A 23,672-nucleotide genomic window follows, 5' to 3' on the forward strand; every position below is an offset into this window, starting at 1 on the left:
GCCTGTGTATTATTAATATTTTTTTGCTTTTGAGTTTATTCTTTGTTATAAGGTGTCCAAAATCCAGCAAATACAAAAATCATATAACGAGTCTAGATGCCTGAATAGCTCAGCCGCTGAATCTCAGAGAACAACACGACCAAGTAGCACAAATCACCTAAACCTAAGTTCTGGTCCAAAAATATAAGCTTTATTTTAACGGTTCAGATGATCTAAATAATTTACCTTCGTGCCTGGAGATGGGATTAAATTAAAATGCTTTTTTCGTTTGAGGAAGGCTTTTTGGTCTTGGCAGCGGTCATAATTGGCAAGCTCCAGGGTCTCCAGACATCTCTGCCCATCCTGTAGGAAAACAGTGAATTAAAAGACATTTTATCAAAACCCAACACGAATACCTGAACTGGGGCAGTGGAATTCGAGACAAATGAAACCTCAAATTGGACGGAAACAGGGCTGTCAACTCAGGTGTCCAGCTGGACTCTGATCAGCTCTTACTTTTTGGCATTTCCATATGTACCTTGTAATGGAGCCCATGTAAATGGATTCATGACCATATGATACTCATCTTATGGGCTGTCAGAGTTTGATCCGAGTGTCATCTTACTGTGTTCCAATTCCTTCACATTAGACAATCGCATCGCAGGTGTGGGGAAGATGGAGAACTAAATTTCTTCATCTTTTCCATTCTCTATGTTTGTGGTAATCGGACTGCACTCAGATGACATCTGAGTGCAGTCTGATGTTTCACGTGCACCCATAGACTTGAATAGGTGCGCGTGATCCAATTCTCAGGCGCACTCATAGCATGCTCCGATTGTTTTCTCATGCTGAATCGGCATGAGAAAAAGATCCCAGATCAGCACTGCCCCATAGTATAACATTGGGCCGAGAGCTGTCCGATAAAACACAACATAGCACTCGGCCGTTTTATATGCTAGTGTGAGCGAGGTCCATAGGATCACACACTCGGGATGATTTAGGAAAATATTGTTGTAAAAAAAATCCAACAAACTTGTTTCATTAATTTGTTCACAAACAATTTTTGCAGTTGAGTTATTTTTACAAAAATCATGTAGAGGTACAATAAAACCGAGGCTGGGTCATTCCATGGGAGCTTACGCTACAACACAATATACTACAAAGATGACGGTAACTCACCTTACAATAGGATTAATCCAATGGATGGCACCATCAGCGTACTAACGTAAGTTACTATACTCTGCGGGAACGCAAGTCATCCATATTTCTTGTAATATAAACTGTTGCTTTTAACTTAAGAGGTTAAAAAACATTTGTTAAAGTTGCTGGGACTATGGTGTTTTGATACAATGAAAATAGTGCTTCACCCCTGTTTACCAGAACAGAACATTTGGCAGACTCATGAAGGACAATTGCCTTTTTCTTTTTTTGTTACGTAAGTTACCAAGTAGTAACTCTGTATTTTGTATTTAATTTTATTGTTGAAAAATCAAACTGTGTTGAAATCTACTGAGAATAGTTTAATGTTACAATATACATTCACTCCTTTTTGTGCCGGCCTTCAAAGAACAGTCTGTAGCCAGTTTTTGGCTTGTGAATGTAACGTAAGTTACCATGGAATGACCCGGCTTATGAAATTCAACATTAGTGTCCGTGTTTAAACACATCCATGGAAAAATGGTACCGGTGCCATCAGTGGATATGATAGAGATGGATGGATAGAGAAATAAATAAATTCCAAATCTTCTCCTATCCTTCATAATGTCATATTGTTAAACATGGACAGAACATGGATGACGCATGGCTGCCATACGCGTCCATACGGACCCTTAGAGCTCATACTCATTAGTGCGAACAACGGACGAGTGCAATCCGATAACAAATCGTTTCATTAAAAGATTTTATTCTTAATGTGTGTGTATTTGTAACCCTTTCATACTATTGGAGAGATGTCAATAAGACACCTATCCATTATTAATCCATTATTAAAGGGATCCTGTCACCCCCCCCAGGCGTTTTTAAGTAAAAGAGCCATCTTGTGCAGCACTAATGCTGCATTCTGTCAAGGTGGCTCTTTTATTTGGGGTCCCTTCCACCGCTGAAAGAATCGTTTTTATAATTTGCCCTCCATACCTGTAGTTTGTCAGGGGGCATGTCTTTCCTCCCAGGACACAAACGCCTCCCAGCCATCAGTCATTTCCTCCTTTCCCCTGGGCGCCGCCTCCTCAGCGTTCAGTTATGTCCCCGGCGCCTGCGCTGTAAGTTTTTTTTTCTGGCATGCGCAGTTTGCGCTGCCCTTCGACTTCCATCACATGATGGGAACTTACAGGGCAGGCGCCGGGGACATTCAGGAAGAAAATGGAGGCTGCGCCTGGCGCACGGAGGCCCTGAGTAATGGCTGGGAGGCGTTTGTGTCAGGGGGGGGGAAAGACATGCCCCCCTGACAAACTGCAGGTATGAGGGGCAAATTCTAAAAACGAGCCACCTTGACAGAATGCAGCATTAGTGCAGCACAAGGTGGCTCTTTTAGTTAAAAATGCCCGGGGGGGGGGGGGGACAGGCTCCCTTTAACCAGGCTTAATGTCACCTTACAATAGCAAGGTGACATTAACCCCTTATTACCCCATATGCCACCGCTACAGGGCAGTAGGAAGAGAGAAGCTAAGTGCCAGAATAGGCGCATCTTCCAGATGTGCCTTTTCTGGGGTGGCTGGGGGCAGACGTTTTTAGCCGGGGGGTCCTATAACCATTGTCCGTCTCTAGGCTATTAATATCTGCCCTCAGTCACTGGCTTTCCCTCTCTGGTGGAGAAAATTGTGCAGGAGCCCACGCCAGTTTTTTCCGTGAATTAGGCCGGCCTCACACTAGCGAGTTTTACGGACGTATGAGCGCATAAACTACGTCCGTAAAACTCGCAAAATAAACGGCACAATTATTCTCAATGGGGCTGCTCCTATTAGCCGTATATTACGGTTCAGTATTATACGGCTTTCTACGGCCGTACAAAATTGCAGCATGCTGCGTTTGTCACCGTATTGCGCAAAAAAATCGCCAATGAAAGTCTATGGGGGCGAGAAAAATACGGATTCCACACTGACCAGCAGTGTGACTTGCGAGAAATACGCAGCGGTGTTAGTGAAAAGTCGGTAATTCAATTGCCGGCTTTTCATTTCTCCTGCACAAACCCGACAGGATATGAGACATGGTTTACATACAGTAAACCATCTCATATCCCCTTTTTTTTTGCATATTCCACACTACTAATGTTAGTAGTGTGTATGTGCAAAATTTCAGCGCTGTAGCTGCTGAAATAAAGAGTTAAATGGCGGAAAAAATTGGCGTGGGCTCCCGCGCAATTTTCTCCGCCAGAATGGTAAAGCCAGTGACCGAGGGCAGATATTAATAGCCAGGAGAGGGTCCATGGTTATTGGCCCCCCCCGTGGCTAAAAACATCTGCCCCCAGCCACCCCAGAAAAGGCACATCTGGAAGATGCGCCTATTCTGGCACTTGGCCACTCTCTTCCCACTCCCTGTAGCGGTGGGATATGGGGTAATGAAGGGTTAATGCCACCTTGCTATTGGAAGGTGACATTAAGCCAGATTAATAATGGAGAGGCGTCAATTATGTCACCTATCCATTATTAATCCAATAGTACGAAAGGGTTAAAAAACACACACACACATGATTTAAAAGTATTTTAATGAAATAAACACAGCGGTTGTTGTAATAATTTATTGTTCTCTCAATCCATCAGGAACACCCTCGCTTGGAAAAATAATAAACGCACAAGATACATACCTTCTGGTGAACCGTCTCGTCCCACGAAGTAATCCATCTGAAGGGGTTAACTAATATTACAGGCAGGAGCCCTGCTAAATGCAGCTGTGCTCCGTGCTTGTAATTCCCCAGCGAATGAATGAAATGTAGGTCATTGACCTACATTTCCTTCAGTCGCGGTGATGCGCCCCCTGGTGGATCGACGGCCGTTTCGCGCTTGTCCTGCGCTTCTACGGGACCCGTAGAAGCGCAGGACAAGCGAGAAACGGCCGTCGTCCCCCACCGCTCACACAAGCTTCGGCTTTTTCTCCCCCGGCCATAATTTTATTCTGGATGTATCGTTGTCAATAAAGGTAGAGTTTTATTGAAGACCGGTGAGTGCCCTCATTATTTTTTCTTCTGAAGATTATATGGATTAAGGACTTTGTTTCTATGAAGGAGCACCGGAGGTCATAATTTATGGCGCAATAAATGTTTCATCTGTTATCCCCGCTAAGAACTCTTGTACAAGTTGGATTACGGGTCAGTGCCGCTCAGTTTTTTGCTTTTTGTGGTTTTTGAGTAGTATATATATATGTTTTGAAGATTATTTGGTTTTAAAATGATCGGTACAGTTATATTTTACAATGCGATTTTAACATGAGCTTTTACATACAGAGAGCTGCTGTAAGTAAAACCTCATGTTAAAATCGCATTGTATACGGATTGCATACGCATGTCATATGGATGTTCCGAGGAAAAATCGCATGGAAATCGCATTACACTTGCATGATACTCCAATAACACTCGTCCGTTTTTTCTGTCCGGTAATCGGACAGTTTTTTTTTCTCGCAAATGGATATGAGCCCTTAGACTTATATTGGCACTTTTCATCTGTGCTGTCGGAAAAAAAACAACATTTGAACAGCACAATAGATTATAATTGGTGGTACATGATGTATCCTTGAAAGAAACGGATACAACACATAAGTGCCTGAATGAGACCTTAAAGGGTATTCTCATCTCCAAAAAGCTATCCCAATACGTAATAATAATAATAATAATAATATTACCAAATACATCCAATTAAAAATGTGGTATAGTTCTTCTGATTAGCTATGTCGCTTACCCCATGTGCAGGGCATTGAAGTAGCTTAGGTATCCATGGTTATGGATATCTGTCTGATTCCTATAGAAATCTACTAAGGAACTGCTTCATAATGCAAGCAGTCCATAATTCCCATACACAGTGGGGAAAACAAGTATTTGATACACTGCCGATTTTGCAAGTTTCCCCCTACAAAGAATGGAGAGGCCTGTAATTTTTATCTTAGGTACACTATAGCTGTGAGACAGAATCCCCAAAAGTATGATTTTTCATTAATTAGTTTGCATTTTATTGCATGAAATAAGTATTTGGCCCAATAGAAAACAGAACGTAATATTTGTTTGTAATTACAGAGGTCAGAGGTTTCCTGTAGTTCTTGGCCACGTTTGCAGACACTGCAGCAGGGATTGTGGCCCACTCCTCCATACAGATAAAGACAAAATCAGCAGGATATCAAATACCTATTTTCCCCACTGCATGTGGCTTCATATACAAATGCGTCTGTAGCATTTCAGGGAGATTTGCCAGTCGCTGCCAAACAGCTGCCATGTTGTGTAAGAGTGACAGGTGTCATCCAAACACATCTCACTGTCTCCTGTTGTGCAGGGAATAATTTTTTTCCAGTGCAAATCTGCCAGGTTTCCTATTCATAAAAAACAGTATATTGGCAGGAAACACAGTTGCCTGACATTCCTGAGAAAAGAGGATACCATTGGTGACACCAGATCCAGCGTTCCTCCCTATGTTTTTCCACACATTGTAAAACTTTCCAAACAAGGATGGTCTGAAAGCAAAGTAACTTTCATTCTAAATCCCGATCTATTTAATGCCATAATCTAAAACTGTTTTCCAATATATTTGTATTAGGCCGCATCACACTAGAGAGGAATACGGATGAGTGAGAGGCGCAATAACAACGCATTGCACACGGACCAATGTTTCTCTCTGGGACAGCTCCCATCAGCCGTATATTTCTAGGCCGTATTTTATGGGCTGAGAAAATCGCAGCAATGTAGTTTTTTTTCTTCACTGCCCAATGGTATAAAATTCTGTGACCCGCCTGTGGTGTCAGTATGATCACTGCGCCCATAGATGAATTCACTGAGAGGTGTAGTTTGTAAAATGGGGTAATATATGGGGTGTTCTGTTGTTCTGGCACCTCAAAAGTATTTTTCGACCACATATGTGGTATCAGTGTATTTAGGAGAAATTGCACAACAAATTTAAATTGTCCATTTTCTCCTGTTGACCTTGTGAAAATAAAAAAATTGGGTCTGAAAGAACATTTTTGAGGGAAAAATTTGATTTTTTATTTTTATTTTCAAGGCTCTACGTTATAAATTTGTGAAGCACCTGGGGGTTCAAGGTGCTCACCACACATCTAGATATATTCCTTGAGGGGTCTAGTTTCTAAAATGTGTTCACTTGTGGGGGGTTTGTACTGTTTAGGCACATCAGGGGCTCTCCAAACGCGATATAACGTACGCTAATGATTACAGCAAATTTTGCATTCAAAAAGTCAATTGGCTCTCCTTCCTTTTTGAGTCCTGATGTACGCCCAAACAGTTATTTAAACCCACAATTGGGGAATCGGTGTGTTCAGCTGCCGTCACACTAGCAGTATTTGGTCAGTATTTTACCTCAGTATTTGTAAGCCAAAACCAGGAGTGGGTGATAAATGCAGAAGTGGTGCATATGTTTCTAATATACTTTTCCTCTAATTGTTCCACTCCTGGTTTTGGCTTATAAATACTGAGGTAAAATACTGACCCAATACTGCTGGTGTGACGGCAGCCTTCAGCTCAATGATTGACAGTATTCCTTGTATGAGCATAGCTGTGGAGCTAGCTGTCAATCACTGATTAGGACAGCCCGCTGGACAGCAGTCTTAAGATTATTCGGTTTTTTTGTACCTCACTATCGAAAACATAAAGCTGGGTCTGCAGTATCTGAATGTAGCGATCTTTCCACAGTCCTAGCAGTCCACTCGTTTTCTTCAACCAACCGGCTTTGTGAATCACTTTAGATTCTGGCGGAGAAACGCTGCTTTCCTTCACACCCTTAAAGAAAACAATGCAACATGAAAATTAAATGTTCAAGAAAAAAAAAAAGCTGATTTCACAGATACATGGGCTATTGTGTAGTTAGTTACAGTAATATACTTAGTAGTATGATCACAAGAGAATTATTTTAATTGCGGTAAATGTACAAATAATATATAAAAAACATTTTTTTTAAAGTTTCAAATAGTGTAGGCTTGTGATTCCAATATAATAGATACAGTACCGAGTGTTGTCTCAAAATAATTACAGATAAGCAAAATGTTATAGGCTGAAAGCCTATATGCAGGTAAAATGAAGTAGACCTACTCGATACTAGGAAACTGAGTCCCATTAATTGTCAAAGATCAACTAATAATCCCAATAGTGGTTGTGGTAATAGTATCAATAAGAGCAAACTGCACAGGGAAGATGAGAAGAAGAATCGGCAAAGTATACGGAGATAGAAACAAGGGTAATGCCAGTATTAGTAAGGGTTAAATAAGAGCAAAGAGAGTAAGGAAAAAATGCAAGGTCTAGCAGGATGGGGTACCAGACCCCAAGGCGCGTTTCTCCTAGGTTTCTTCCAGGGGGTGTGAGGGTGTAAAAAAACACAGATCTACACTATTTGTCTGGTATGCACTGATATTGATTGCCTGTTTGTGATATAGAGAGTAGAGCACTCTGGGTTTCACATTCCCCTTTTATGCTCTTGTCATGTATTTTTTTTTTCCAACCAATAAATTTATATATATATATATATATATATATATATATATATATATATATATTTATTTTTTATTATTTTTTTTTTCTTATATTTAGGCATTTTTGCATCCATTTCTCATTTAGGTGTTTTATACATATTAAGTGGCCCTTACTTTGGCCCTATATAGGAATTAATTTTAATTAGAAGGATATCCTGGGACCCCTTGCACCCAGCAATTATCCCTGGTGAAACCACACCTCTCTGTATAATTTCACTTGCAACTAAGGGAATAAACATAAGATGAGAGCCAATGACGTCAATGAGAATCTGTACATTAAAGGGAACCTGTCATGTGAAAGAAAAAATGCTGTTAATCTGCAGAATATGGGGTTATTCTGCAGGTTAACAGCGTTCTTAAGCTGCAAGGTGCCCGATCAGCAAGGCTTGAATTAATGCTCAGTACACAGCGAGCGGCGGCTGTAACCATGCCACGGCACCGACTTGCAGTCAGCTCTGTACTGATACACTGTGGAGTCAGCTGACAGGGATGCGCTTGGAAATTATATAATAACTAGATGGTGGCCCGATTCTAACGTAACGGGTATTCTAGAATATGTAGGTAGTATATAGCACAGGCTACGTACTATATTGCAGTGACGTAGTATATAACACAACCAACGTAGTATATAACATAGCTACGTAGTATATAACACAGCATATGTAGTATATAGCAGAGCTATGTAGTATATAACACAGCCACACAGTATATAACATAGCCACGTAGTGTATTGCACAGGTATGTAGTATATTGGTCAGCCACGTAGTATATAGCAGAGCCGCGTAGTATATAACATAGCCACGTAGTATATTGTAGAGGCACGTAGTATATTGCACAGCCATGTAGTATATAACACAGTCACATAGTGTATTGCACAGCTACGTAGTGTACTGCACAGCTATGTAGCATGTTGGTCAGCGACGTAGTATATAGCAGAGCCACGTAGTATATAACATAGCCACGTAGTATATTGTAGAGGCACGTAGTATACTGCATAGCTACGTAGTATATTGCACAGCCACGTAGTATATAACAGAGTTGCGCAGTATATTGCACAGTCGACGTAGTATATAACAGAACCGACACAGCCACATAGTATATTGCACAGCTACGTAGTATATAACACAGAGCACGTAGTATATTGCACAGCCCACATAGTATATTGGACAGTCACGTTGTATATTGCACAGTCACGTTGTATATTGCTCAGCTACATAGTATATAGCACAGAGATGTAGTATATAACAGAGCCCACGCAGTATGTAACACAGCCCACGTAGTATATAGCAATGTGGGCACTATATGCGTGGTTAAAAAAGACTTAAAATAAAAAATACATGTAAAGTAAGCTGCGGAGACACCATCACGTGTTTCTCAACGCAAGCAATGAATAGCCAGGCCTTTCTCCGGGAAGGAACAACCACGGGAAGGGCAGCATCCAATAAAGGAGAATATCCAATAAAGGAAGACCACCTATGCCAAGCATGGTATCCATCCACAAACAGCTGTTTCGGGGGTTTTGCCCCTCATCAGTGTGGAGTAGGAAACTGGCTATTAGGAGCAGTGCCTGGTGAAAGGCTATGAAGGAACAGATGAATGACCTCGGGGAGACCAAAACATCTAACACTGCGGAGACACCATCACGTGTTTCTCAACGCAGTGATCCAGAACACTGACCCCATCCCTTATGGGAAATATGCAAACGCATGTAAAGTAAGCTGCGGAGACACCATCACGTGTTTCTCAACGCAAGCAATGAATAGCCAGGCCTTTCTCCGGGAAGGAACAACCACGGGAAGGGCAGTATCCAATAAAGGAGAATATCCAATAAAGGAAGACCACCTATGCCAAGCATGGTATCCATCCACAAACAGCTGTTTCGGGGTTTTTGCCCCTCATCAGTGTGGAGTAGGAAACTGGCTATTAGGAGCAGTGCCTGGTGCGTTTGTGTGGTAATGTGGTGGGGGGATTATGTGTGGAAATGTGGTGGGGGGGCGGGATTATGTGTGCTGATGTGGTGGGGGGCGGGATTATGTGTGGTGATGTGGTGGGGGCGGGATTATGTGGTGATGTGGTGGGGGCGGAGCTACTGTGCAGGAGGCGGGATTAGCGAGTGTGATGTGGGGGTGGGATTATGTGTGGTAATGTGGTGGGGGGCGGGATTACGTGTGGTAATGTGGTGGGGGGCGGGATTACGTGTGGTAATGGGGTGGGGGGCGGGATTACGGGTGGTAATGGGGTGGGAGGGCGGGATTATGGGTGGTAAAGGGGTGGGGGGGCGGGTTTATGGGTGGTAAAGGGGTGGGAGGCGGGATTATGGGTGGTGATGGGGTGGGGGGGCGGGATTATGTTTGGTGATGGGGTGGGGGGCGAGATTGTGTGCGGTGATGGGGTGGGAGGCGGGATTGTGTGCGGTGATGGGTTGGGGGGCGGGATTGTGTGCGGTGATGGGTTGGGGGGCGGGATTGTGTGCGGTGATGGGGTGGGAGGGCGGGATTGTGTGCGGTGATGGGGTGGGAGGGCGGGATTGTGTGCGGTGATGGGGTGGGAGGGCGGGATTGTGTGCGGTGATGGGGTGGGAGGGCGGGATTGTGTGCGGTGATGAGGTGGGAGGGCGGGATTGTGTGCGGTGATGAGGTGGGAGGGCGGGATTGTGTGCGGTGATGGGGTGGGAGGGCGGGATTGTGTGCGGTGATGGGGTGGGAGGGCGGGATTGTGTGCGGTGATGGGGTGGGAGGGCGGGATTGTGTGCGGTGATGGGGTGGGAGGGCGGGATTGTGTGCGGTGATGGGGTGGGAGGGCGGGATTGTGTGCGGTGATGAGGTGGGAGGGCGGGATTGTGTGCGGTGATGGGGTGGGAGGGCGGGATTGTGTGCGGTGATGGGGTGGGAGGGCGGGATTGTGTGCGGTGATGGGGTGGGGGGCGGGATTGTGTGCGGTAATGAGGTGGGGGGCGGGATTGTGTGTGGTGATGTGGTGGGAGGCGGAGCTACTGTGCAGGGGGCGGGATTAGCGAGTAATCATGATGCCTCTTATATATATAGATATATATATATTATGTGTGTGTTTTGTGTTGTATGTATCTTTTGATTATGTATTTTGATATCTTGCAAATCTTTTGAAATCTTGAATATTTTTAATCTAAAAGTATAAATTTCTTTTTAAAGATGCGATACAGTATATAGCCAATATTATAATAAATGTATAGCTCATAAATGTATGTTTCAGATAGCAGTAAAGGCATAAGGTGGGAGTCACAGCACCGTATGGCATCCGATGCGAGAGCATGGGATATGATATGTTAATGACCCTCGGCTCCTGCTCTGCTGCGGGAGTGAGCGGAGTGTCAGTGCACTGTGCTCCAATCCTCTCACATGACAAGATAGGAGCAAAACTGCCTAGGAGACGGAGAAAGTAATTTCTCCATCTCCTCTGCTGCTGGTGTCGGTGTATATCACACTGCACTCGGATGACATCAGAGTGCAGTCCAATGCTTCACTTGCACCTATAGACTTGTGTGGGTGCGAGTGAGCAGCATGCTGCCATTGTTCTTGCATGCCGAATCGGCGTGAGAAAATAAACTCAGATCTGAGCTGCCCTATAGAGTTACACTGTGCCGAGTGCTATATGATGTTTTATCTCTCAGCACTGGGCTGTATTATTCGGTAATGTGACTCCGGCCTAAGGAGGGTCTACTGCAGAGAGTTGTCAAAAATAAAATAGTATCATTCCTAAAACCTAGAACTGAGGTAGTCGGCTACGTCTTGCTGCCCACCTCAACTAGGTGTATAGGTCTGAAAATGATTTCCCGCAGAGAACACTGTGAATCCGTCTCCATCATTACAGTAAATGGCCCGTCAGCGAATCTTGTTTTGCCGGGTTTCGGGCTCAAGCCCAGACGGAGCCACTGAATGTGTGCTAGAACACCACGTGAACATAGCTTTAGTTGCATTGAGTCAAAATCAATTATCTCAAACTGAGATATAGTACCGTATATTGGGAACATAAACAGGGCAGAGAGCAAATTTTTTCAAAACTCTCAACTTCATCCCCTATGATTGCATTAATTTGGGCATATTCACAGGTTTGTCTGCTAGCAGACAAACCACCAGCATTTTTGGACATGGGTGGCCTACCAAAAATGTTACACTTATGGGTAAGACCCCCAAATGTGGTGCATTATTCTTTCCGCCCAAGAGCCTCAAGAGCAAAGTGGAAAAACAGAAGAGTAAAGCAATAAGTTATACGTTGTCAACAGGTTTTTACTATGTAATCTGATGACAGTATGAGGTAGGGGTTAAAACACAGATTTCAGTGATGCCTGTTATCAAGCTCTGAGGTTCTGTTTACCTGTAATAATTGTTTTAGCACCAGGAGGTTATCATTAGTGGGACACAGCAGCTTGTGCCTCCTTGTCCAGCTCCGCCCCCTCCTGTTATAAGCAGCTCACTGTCTATAGACACTGTACATACAGAGCCTGGTATGGGCGGGGTTAGCTTTCTCAGCTCTGCTACATTGCTAAATCTAAACACTCTGTGTCAGAACCACTGCACCCAGTAAACTCAGTGACACATTGTTGGATTCAGCTTTTCTTTGCCCACATTATAATGCTCTCAGATGAGGTAGCAAAAACCTGCTGACTGATTCCCTTTAAGTGATGTAACATTAATGACACTTTGCCACCTACCCTTACTTAAAGTTTCACAGCATATCCCCCACTTTTGCAGAGTGAATGTACGGTGGTTATCGCCTTCACATTTTACCATGAAAGGCGGTTGGTTGGATTATTGTGCTAAATAACAGATATTCGAGATTCTATCAGAGTTTAAAAAAAATATCTGTTGACCTGTAAAAGTATTTGATGGAGGAGGATCTAAATGTAGAAATTGTCAATAGATTGCCACAAATTAAAAAGCCATGACAATTTTAAAAAAATGTCCTCCTCCATTACAACAAGTCTTCAAAATTAAGATTTGTGGGAACAATGGACTTGAAATTAAGGGGGTTGCAAGCCATACCGGTGATTTAGATCCTTCTCCATGTAGTGCGCATGCGCCGGGGCTCTTTGGCCTTGTCAGGGCAGAGAAGTACGCCTGCGCAGGGGGAGACTGTCGATGGCGGATGGTCACGTCATCCAAACGAAGCAAGAAAGAGGACAACATCACAAGAAGGGAGGCTCAGGAGGACCAAGACCAGCGACAACCCTCGGACAAGACCGCCTCAAAGTGAGTATAATAAAAGCTTTTTACCTTGCCTTGCAGGTTAGGTTGAGGACTTAGGGTATGTGCACACGTTGCGGATTTGACGATGCGGATCTGCCGCAGTTTTCCATGCACTGTACAGTACCATGTAAACCTATGGAAAACCACATCCGCTGTGCCCATGGTGCGGAAAATACCACTCGGAAACGCTGCGGTTTATTTTCCGCAGCATGTCAATTCTTTGTGCGGATTCCGCAGCGTTTTACACCTGCTCCTCAATAGGAATCCACAGGTGTAAAACCGCAGGTGAAATCCGCACAAAAAATGCTGGAAATCCGCAGCTAAAACACAGTGCACCATTCGTAAACATGAGTTGATGTGGGAACTCTGGTAGGATAATCCTGATTTGCTTTCCTATATAGTAATAAGAGATAGAATGGAACAATCCTTTCTAGTCTCCAATGAATCGAAATTCGAACCCCATGACAGAACAGTCAATGACAATCAGCTCTTGGTTAGATGGTTGTATACTGTTTCTACTCAAAGGCTAAAGGTACCGTCACACTCAGCGACGCTGCAGCGATATAGACAACGAGCCGATCGCTGTAGAGATGTCAAACACAGCAGCTCCAGAAGGATGCAGGAGCGATCCTGTGACGTAACGGTGACGTACTTATCGTTCTCACAGGTCGTTAGCTCCATGTAAAACATTGCTGGCATCATTGCTTTTGATGTCAAACACGACGATACACGCCGATCTGACGACCAAATAAAGTTCTGGACTTCTAGCTCCGACCAGCGATGGCACAGCGGGATCCAGATCGCTGCTGCGTGTCAAACACAACGAGATCGCTATCCAGGACGCTGCAACGTCACGGATCGTTGTCGTTCTCGTTGTAAAGTTGCTGAGTGTGAAGGTACCTTAAAGTAATACCAATTCCTGATGCTTTATTGTTGATCAATTCACATATATATATATATATATATATAGATTGATTGATTGTCTTGAACTAAATTTTAACTATGCCAGTATTAATGTCTTATATTATTTTTTTTTACTCTTCCTGTAACCCATAAAAATAACAAAAATTATCTGATTTAAAAAAAAAAAAAGTTGTGCATCTAAATAAGCAGTCTATTGTTGCACATTGGAGACAAAAGGAAACTACTTCATAACCTTGGATGTTATGTTCAAGTACAGTGCTCCATTGGGGGTCTGTCTGTTTTATCAGCTCCGTTGTTTCCAGCTGTTACAGAATGTCTTTGACCTCTGAAGCATACACTCTTGTTATACAGACCAGCGATAATACTGAAATCATAGGTTACAATTTAAAGAGTTTCATTCTGTTTTGTTTGACAAGATGATGGGAAATTACCAGGTAGCAGGAAAAAAGGGAAATTCGCACAGAGGAAGTCCGACAAACAATGAGATAGAGCCAGAAATAGCAGTAAGGAGTGGATACATAGATGGGCCAAAGTGAAAAGTGTTATCTACACATGGAATGTAGCAATGGTTTTCCCAGGGGAGGTCAATATGTCAGAATATAGGCCGGGACAGGACGTAAATTGAAAGTGAAGTTGATACACCAACTGGATTAAATCCAAGTACAACAAATGAACACACATTCATGCTTACAATAAGTTTAGTTTTATATTTTTTGATCAAAGTAAAGGTAGAATAGCCAGGTTATTGTGAAGCATATGTTGCCCTTAGCAGCCTATGTTGCATAGTATTTGGGACTCAGATGCAGAGAAGTTCTAGAGGCCAAAGAGGAGGAAGGTCTCAGAAAGACATGGGCCGTGCAGCCAACATTAATGGCTCCACTCAGCAACAGGCCTATGTGACGCTAGTCACTACTAACAGACAAGCCATAAGGCAGGGAAGTCAAACGTTCTGGGGTTAGATACCAAGAGAGTACATAGTAAATTAAAGGGGAAAGACAAAAGCGAAGACAGGTCACAGTCCGGGGTCGGAATGCCAGGAAGATAGCTGATCAGAGCAAAGGGGCTAGGCAAATAGTCAGAACCAGTTCTAAGGTCAGGCAGCAAAAGATCCATAAAAAGAGCACAGAAATACAAGGCAACCCACTGAGCAGAAGCTAAATCTGGCAGAGATCTGAGACCGACAACTCAACTAAGTAGCTGGGTAACTACCTAGAACAGGCAACACCTGTACGGAGCGCAGCACCTCCCAGACTCAGATTATACAGCTGAGCTGTTCTATCAAAACACCAACAGCCCAGCACGCCACTGCACCAGATTGACAGACCGAGTTGTCAGTCACCGTGTCCAAGACACACTGAGAGGAGGCATTGTTTCAATTGGAGCCACTTTTCGCTGAGGATAGGCTACTGGAAGCGTTGGAAATGTTCAATTCTAAAGCTATGTTCATTTGACTATTTTTGGTCTGAGTGCGTCCATGGAAAAAACTGACATGGAACCAATGTTATTCAATTGAGCTGTTCAGATAAACTTTTTTTTAACTTTACATGGACAAAATATCCCTGTGAAAAAACTACAGTAAGTACCAGTCTTTTCTGTATGTTGGATGACACTAACCTATCCAAGTCTATAGTTGAGCAATAAAAACAAACGGATCTTACGCAGAACAACCATATAGCATTCAATAAGTAAAGATACATTGCCAATATTAACATATAAAACTGTTTTTGGCCTTATAAATTTTACTCACTGCTGATATGTAAAACAGATGGCATACAGATGGCCAGGGCCAGCATTAGGGGCAGGCAAACTAGGCATTTGCCTAGGGCCCCCGCTCCCACAGGGGTTCCCTAGCGGCATACCACATGGCTGCTATGGGGACCGTGAGTCTTGGGGGCCCATCACCAGTGTCACCCCTGCATTCAACTTTATCCGCATCATAGATGGCAATTCAGCTGAAAGCCATGATGTAGGAGAGAGCGTCAGACGATGCTCCCTTTCCCATCATTGCCCCTCTGAGGTAACTTCATCGAGTGCCATGCTGTGCTGGGCAGTGTAACTGCTGAGATGCATTATACTATATGGAGGACTATGGGGTGCATTATACTATATGGAGGACTATGGGGTGCATTATACTATATGGAGGACTATGGGGTGCATTATACTATATGGAGGACTATGGGGTGCATTATACTATGTGGAGGACTATGGAGTGCATTATACTAAACAAGCAAAATGCTGCCTATTCATTGAGTGATTGGATTGTTTATACTGGAACAGAAATCATTGTTCTCGGCAGCACATTGCCCGGTGTAAACTGCAGATATGCTGATAACATAGTAATGTATGGGGACAGATTGATCTATTAGTGATCGTTCTGTGCCCAGCATTATTCCTCAGTCGGTGTAAAGAGGCCGGGAAACAAGCATCGAACGACTTCAATTTTGTCGATCATGGTCATTTACCGCCTTGAACTCAGCGCATGTAAAAACAACTGAAATGTTTCTGTGTGATGGTGATGTGTGAGCATTTGGGGCCCCACTTTACACTTTTGCCCAGGTCTCCACTTTGTCTAAAACTGGCCCGGCAGATGACATATGGATGAAAAATCGTCCTTCTGGATGCAAATTGGACAATTTTTTTATAACTTTGTCTGAATTTAGTATGATTGTGACAGAAATTTGTAACAAAAACTAATACATTCTAATATCTCCCACCGTGAATGATTAAACTTTATCTCACCTATTTTCTGTTCTGAGAAACTACAGATACATTTATAGGTATAAGTGTGAAATATATTACCAGTTATTTTTATACACTGGACACTTGTACACCAAGACCAAGTTCACACGTCATGGATTTGCAGTGCAGATTCCACATGACAACAATTTACAGTACAAAACAAGTGAACTGTGTTAATTTTTTTTTAATCCAAGTCACATCTGAAAATCTGCATGAAAGAAAAAGCATGGTGTGGATTTCAAATATACAGCATGCTCACTATTAGGGTAGGGTCATATTTTCTCTCCTTCCAAAAAATCGGTCCATTTATGCTAATGAGACTCAGAGTTTGATCAGAATGAGGTCCCTTTTTCCTTGGAGGTGAAGAGGAAAAAAGTGTCTTCACCTTCTCCATTACATCAATCTGTGAAAATCGGACAGCACTCGGATGTCATCCAATGTTTTGTAGATTGGCATTGCTGATTTTAATCCGACACTCAGATCAAAATCGAACATGTTACTGACTGGTCCATGGAAAAAAATCAGACATGTGCATGACCCCATGGAATAACATGGGTACGAGTGCTATCTGTCAAAACCACAGAGAGCAATTGTCTGACTTAAACTGTTGTGTCCACCAGCCCTAATGCGGAATTCCATTGTGGTTTTCACCATATTCACTGCTTAGTAAATGGAGCTGGGAACAATCTACAGCCAAATCCACAACAAAATTGTCATATGTCACTTGCAGATTTGTAACCAAATCTGCAGCAGAGATTTTTTGCAATGTGACACGGTAGCCTTGTAGTTTACGTGAAGAGAAGCCTATCACGCCTATCCGTAAAAAGCCAACCCTCGATCCAACTGCTATGTCCAGCTATCGCCCAATATCGCTGCTCCCATTCGCTTCCAAACTCCTGGAGCAGCACATCCACGCTGAACTTTCCTCCCACCTCTCATCTAACTTGCTCTTTGACAATCTGCAATCTGGTTTCCACCCCATCACTCAACTGAGACAGCCCTGACCAAAATCACTAACGACCTACTTACAGCCAAAGCTAACGGACTATACTCTATACTCCTCCTTCTAGACCTGTCCTCTGCTTTCAACACAGTTGACCACTGCCTCCTACTACAGATCCTCTCCACCTTTGGCATCAAAGACCTCACCCTATCCTGGATCTCCTCATACCTTTCCAACTGCACATTCAGCGTCTCCCACTCCCACACTACCTCCTCATCCCACCCTCTCTCTGTTGGAGTCCCCCAAGGCTCTGTTCTAGGACCCCTACTCTTCTCAATCTATACACTTGGCCTGGAGAAACTCATAAAGTCCCATGGATTCCAGTACTACCTTTATGCTGATGACACTCTACCACTATGGCCCTAACGTCACCTTCATCAGCCATACCCTCCTTCTTCTCCTCTCGCTTCCTCAAACTCAATGTGGACAAATCTGAACTCATCATCTTTCCTCCATCTCATAGATCTTCCGTACCTGACCTATCTATCGCAATTAACGACATCACGCTTTCCCCCGTACCGGAAGTCCGCTGCCTTGGAGTAACCCTTGACTCTGCCCTGTCCTTCAAACCGCACATCCAAGCTCTATTCCACCTCCTGTCACCTCCAGCTCAAAAATGTCTCCAGAATCCGTCCTTTCCTCAACCGTCAATCTACTAAAATGCTTGTGCATGCCCTCATCAACTCCCGCCTCGACTACTGCAACATCCTTTTCTGTGGCCTCCCTGCTATCACCCTTGCACCTCTCCAGTCCATCCTTAACTCTGCTGCCCGACTAATTCATCTCTCTCCTCGCTACTCCTCTGCTTCCCCCCTCTGCAAATCTCTTCACTGGCTCCCATTCCCTCAGCATATCCAGTTCAAATTACTAATACTGCCCTACAAAGCCATCCATAACCTGTCTCCTCCATATATCTCTGAACTAATCTCCCGATATCTTCCCTCACATAATCTCTGGTCCTCCCAAGACCTCCTTCTCTCCTCCACACTTATTAGGTCCTCACCCAACCGCCTTCAAGACTTCTCCCGAATATCCCCCATCCTCTGGAATTGTTTGCCCCAACACGTCCGACTATCAACCACATTCGGATCCTTCAGATGGAACCTGAAAACCCACCTCTTCAGGAAAGCCTACAGCCTGCACTGACCCCGATGCCTCCTCATCACTACCGGAGCTACCGCCTCACCAACACCCGAGCTCCTGCAACCCTCAACCTATTGTCTCCTTCCCCACCATCCTGTAAAATGTAAGCCTGCAAGGGCAGGGTCCTCTCCCCTCTGTATCAGTCTGTCATTGTTAGTTTGCTTACTGTAAGTGATATCTGTAATTTGTATGTAACCCCTTCTTATGTACAGCACCATGGAATCAATGGTGCTATATAAATAAATAATAATAATATTGCGCAGGATCACATCTCTATTCCCCTGACACTTTTTATCTGTTCCTGCAGAAACCTGAATTTAATAAAGATCTATTAAGATTGCATAGTAACATTCACATGTGGATTACATAAATGGCTATTACTGCTGTGGTCAAGCTCAATCTGAATGTAGAGTTCTGCTTTTCTGATTCGATTCGAGTGACCCTTTACCCCCACCACCCCAGATACAGTATGAATACAGACCTATCAGAAAGAGCACTAGGACCTGAAATATAGATATTGGTTTGGTACAAATGATATCAAACCACCATTCTAATATAAATGGATACTGTCACGATTACACCTATCGGTGAGTCTGGAAGCAGTGAGTGACAATTCAGCTTTGCAATCTAGGATGGGGGCATGCTGAGCTGTCAGAATGGTGATGGCCAGTTCAGCCTTCCAATCAGAGGCTGGGACGTGCTGAGCTGTCAGTGTGTTGAGTGACAGTTCAGCCGTCCGTTCAGGGCTGGGTGTGCTTGAGCTTCCTCATTGTCTCTAATATTTCAGTAATTACCTGGCTATTTAGCTGGCTCTCTGCCTCCAATTAGTGCAAGTTGTAGCTTAGCTCAAATGGTGTGCACTTGCTCTGTTCTCTGTATTCCTGTATTTAATCTTTGGACTTTGTTTTTGCCCATCCGTTTACCTTGCCCTATAGTCTTGATCCTCTACCTTCCTGGATTTCTGACCCTGGACTGTGACGTGACTACGCCTTTTGCCTTACCCTTTGTATATGACGAGCCTTCAGGGTATCAGACCCCAGACCTCTTGGCTACACAAGCCTCACGGCTTGTCCATGAGTAGTGACTAGCGTTGCAGATACGAGGTACAATTAAGTTCCAATCTGAGATCAACAACAATCTGAAATTGTAAAATTTGTAAAAGTAAATATAGATGTTTCAGAGTGTTTTCATGTCTCTTATTTCTCAGAGGACACAAAATTGCTTCTTTATTTACTTTCCCACTTCTTCCCAATTTGTTTTTCACTTCTGTAGACTTATATGTCCTTTATTGGAGAATGCTAAGACCATTTATAGAATTACACTACTTGTTAAGAGGAACTGTAACAATAACCTTTTAGTTTGTGTTCTGCAACATTTCTGCAATTATAGATAACATAACGCTGAGTTCTGTGAATGTAGGTTGACCAGGTCAAGGAATGCATGAAAAGATAAAAATATCCAGTGTATCAGTGACCCTCAAAAATAAAACTGAAAAAATTGTAATCTGATTAAAAAGTTTGTGACAAGTTGATTATGCATTGTTAGCAAATAATCCTAAATGGTCACTGTAATGTCAACAAACTTTGCTAAAGTCAATAGTATAACAAAAACAATGTCCATAAACATATCAATAATCAATCAAGAACCTTCATATAAGGATAACACTGTTACCATCATAGTCAAAGATGTGGGTGTGTTATAACTATAGGACCTCAAAAATGGATACAAAGTATCCAAAACACACCACTCAAGGGAGGTACCGTATATACAAAATACTAGTTTTTATTCAAAGTTCTATACATCTAATAGCAAAAAAACATGAACCAAAAGGTAAAGACATGAGCAGCGTCGGACTGGAGCACGTTGGGCCCACCAGAGAAAATCATTTTTGGGCCCACTATGTAGCAACATAGAAATAAATACAAGACCACCAATTTTGCGGTAAAATGCGCTAATATCAGGGTATAATATAAAGTAGTACATGTCTTAATTATGTGGCAGGGGTTGGGGTAGCCGCCTCATAGAATATAAAGTAGCCCCCTCATAGGGTACAATGTATCCCCCTCATAGTATATAAAGTAGCCCCCTCAAATAGTATAATGTAGCCCCCTCACAGAATATAATGCAGGCTTCATAAAGAATATAATGTAGCCCCCTCATAGCATATAATGCAGCCCTCCATAGAATATAATGTAGCCCCCCATAGAATATAATGCAACCAGCCTCAGAGTATAATGCAGCCACCCATAGGGTATAATGTTGCCCCCTTAGAGAATAGTGCAATCCCCTCATAAGGTATAATGCAACCTCCCACAGAATATAATGTAGCCCCCTCATAGGGCATAATGCAGCCCCCTCATTAGGTATAATTCAGCCCCTCCATGGGATATAATGCAGCCCCCATCAAAGTATAATGCAGCCCTCCACAGAATATAATGTCAAATAGTATAATACAGCCCCAACAAAGAATAAATTGTAGCCTCCTTAGAGTATAATGCAGCCCCCCTCATAAGGTATAATGCAGCCCCTCCATAGAATATAATGCAGCCCCTCACAGAATATAATGTAGCCCCCTCATAGGGTATCATGCTGCCCCCCCTCCAATAGGGTATCGTGGGCCCCCTCCAATAGGGTATCATGCTGCTCCCCTCCAAAGGGTATCATGCTGCCCCTCCAATAGGGTATCATGCTGCCCCCCACCACAAGGTATCATGCAGCTCCCTCCCCATAGGGTATCATGCAGCTCCCTCCCCATAGGATATGATGCAGCTCCCCCATAGGGTATGATGCAGCTGCCCCCATAGGGTATCATGCAGCTCCCTCCCCATAGGGTATGATGCAGCTCCCCCATAGGGTATCATGCAGCTCCCTCCCCATAGGGTATGATGCAGCTCCCCCATATGGTATCATGCAGCTCCCCCATAGGGTATGATGTAGCTTCCTCCCTATAGAGTATCATGCAGCTCCCTCCCCATAGGGTATCATGCAGCTGCCCATAGGGTATCATAGAGCTCCCCCCATAGGGTATGATGCAGCTCCGACCATAGGGTATTTTGCAGCTCCCTCCCCATAGGGTATGATGCAGCTCCCCCATAGGGTATCATGCAGCTTCCTCCACATAGGGTATCATGCAGCTCCCCCATAGGGTTTGATGCAGCTCCCCCCATAGGGTATCATGCAGCTCCCTCCCCATAGGGTATCATGCAGCTCCCTCCCCATAGGGTATCATGCAGCTCCCTCCCCATAGGGTATGCTGCAGCTTCCCCCATAGGGTATGCTGCAGCTTCCCCCATAGGGTATCATGCAGCTCCCCCTCATAGGGTATCATTCAGCTCCCCCATAGGGTATGATGCAGCTCCCTCCCGATAGGGTATGATGCAGATCCCCCTCATAGGGTATCATGCAGCTCCCCCCATAGGGTATGATGCAGCTCCCTCCCCATAGGGTATGATGCAGCTCCCTCCCCATAGGGTATCATGCAGCTCCCCCATAGGGTATCATGCAGCTCCCCCCATACAACCAGGACTCACTGATAATAATAATAATCTTTATTTTTATATAGCGCTAACATATTCCGCAGCGCTTTACAGTTTGCACACATTATCATCACTGTCCCCGATGGGGCTCACAATCTAATTTTCCTATCAGTATGTCTTTGGAATGTGGGAGGAAACCGGAGTATCCGGAGGAAACCCACGCAACCACGGGGAGAACATACAAACTCCTTGCAGATGTTGTCCTTGGTGGGACTTGAACCCAGGACTCCAGCGCTGCAAAGCTAACCACTGAGCCACCGTGCTGCCCTGTTGATATACTATATATATATATATATATATATATATATATATATATATATTGTATATAAAAAAAAACATAATTCTGCCCTCTCCTCCTTGCTCCCACGCTGATTCTGGCGGCGGCTCTGCTATCAGATGTCAGCGGTGTGAGGAGCTGCGCTGCAGTCGGCCTAGCACACAGCAGGTATGCGATGAAGTGACATCATAGTACACCCGCTGTGTGCCAGAGGCAGAGGGGAATGATGGGAGAGGGAGCGTCCATTACAATGCGGCGCGCACTGTCCCATGGCCCCATAGTGGCCACGTGGGCTGGGGGGGCACTGGGGGAGCGGGGGCCCTGGTCTGCAGGCCCTGACAGGCAGGCAGTGTTAGCTGCAGCCTGCGGCAAACACTGCCCACTATTAAAGTGAAATGAAGTCACTCCTCTCCACGTCCATGGGGGCATGGGGAAGCATGAATATTCGTTCCACTTTAGCAGTGGGAACAGGCTTGGGCTTCCTGTCACCCGCTGCTGCTTTGCTGGTATCGGGGGCCCCCATAGCAGCTGCGTGGTGTGCCACTTTTAGCGATACCCCACTGGCTGGGGGACCCTGGAGCAGCGGGGGCCCTAGGCAGCTGCTGGCCCTGTATGCCAGCAGATGTCAGGGCCTGGGCCCACCAGAGAATCCTCTGGTTCTCCGGTGGCCCAGACCGACCCTAGACATGAGACATGCATGAGGAGACCATCAAAAGAGGAAAATGCTCAATCAAAAAATGAGTGGTGGAATGGAATAATTACAGGCTATAGGGTAGGGAAATAATAGAGTAAATGGGTCCAAGATGAGGCCCAGGATGTCAGACTGTTAATAAATTGCATGAAGTAAGGACCATAGTATCCATTAGGACAGTAATGCGACAACCAAAATACATATGTAATTTATAGTTTACCCATAGTGTTGTATATGATGCCCGTCCACGATACCACAGACGCCCCGACGCGCGTTTCGCTGATGTGCTTTATCAAGCAATCTTTTGATTGTCTCCTCATGCATGTCTCATGTCTTTACCTTTTGATTCATGTTATTTTGTTATTAGATGTATTGAACTTTGAATAAAAATGATTATTTTTGATATAGCTCCCTTGAGTGGTTTTGGGTACTTTGTATCCGTTTTTGAGGTCCTAAAGTCAATAGTCTATAGAAATATTAGAAACCT

At 44.0% G+C, this 23,672-nt stretch overlaps 1 protein-coding gene across 1 annotated transcript in view; it reads right to left on the reverse strand.

Moving 5' to 3' along the window:
* The window catches only part of PLEKHO2 (pleckstrin homology domain containing O2), a 60,736-nt gene that overhangs the window by 24,905 nt on the left and 12,159 nt on the right, over positions 1-23,672 (reverse strand). The window contains exons 2-3 of the mRNA XM_077263336.1: positions 6,758-6,904; positions 226-342 (exon numbers count right to left, since the gene is read on the reverse strand). Coding sequence (XP_077119451.1) covers positions 226-342; positions 6,758-6,904 — 264 coding nt within the window. The remainder of the gene's footprint in view (positions 1-225; positions 343-6,757; positions 6,905-23,672) is intronic.

The sequence above is a fragment of the Ranitomeya variabilis genome, chromosome 5, assembly GCF_051348905.1.
Source record: "Ranitomeya variabilis isolate aRanVar5 chromosome 5, aRanVar5.hap1, whole genome shotgun sequence".
Lineage (NCBI taxonomy): Eukaryota > Metazoa > Chordata > Amphibia > Anura > Dendrobatidae > Ranitomeya > Ranitomeya variabilis.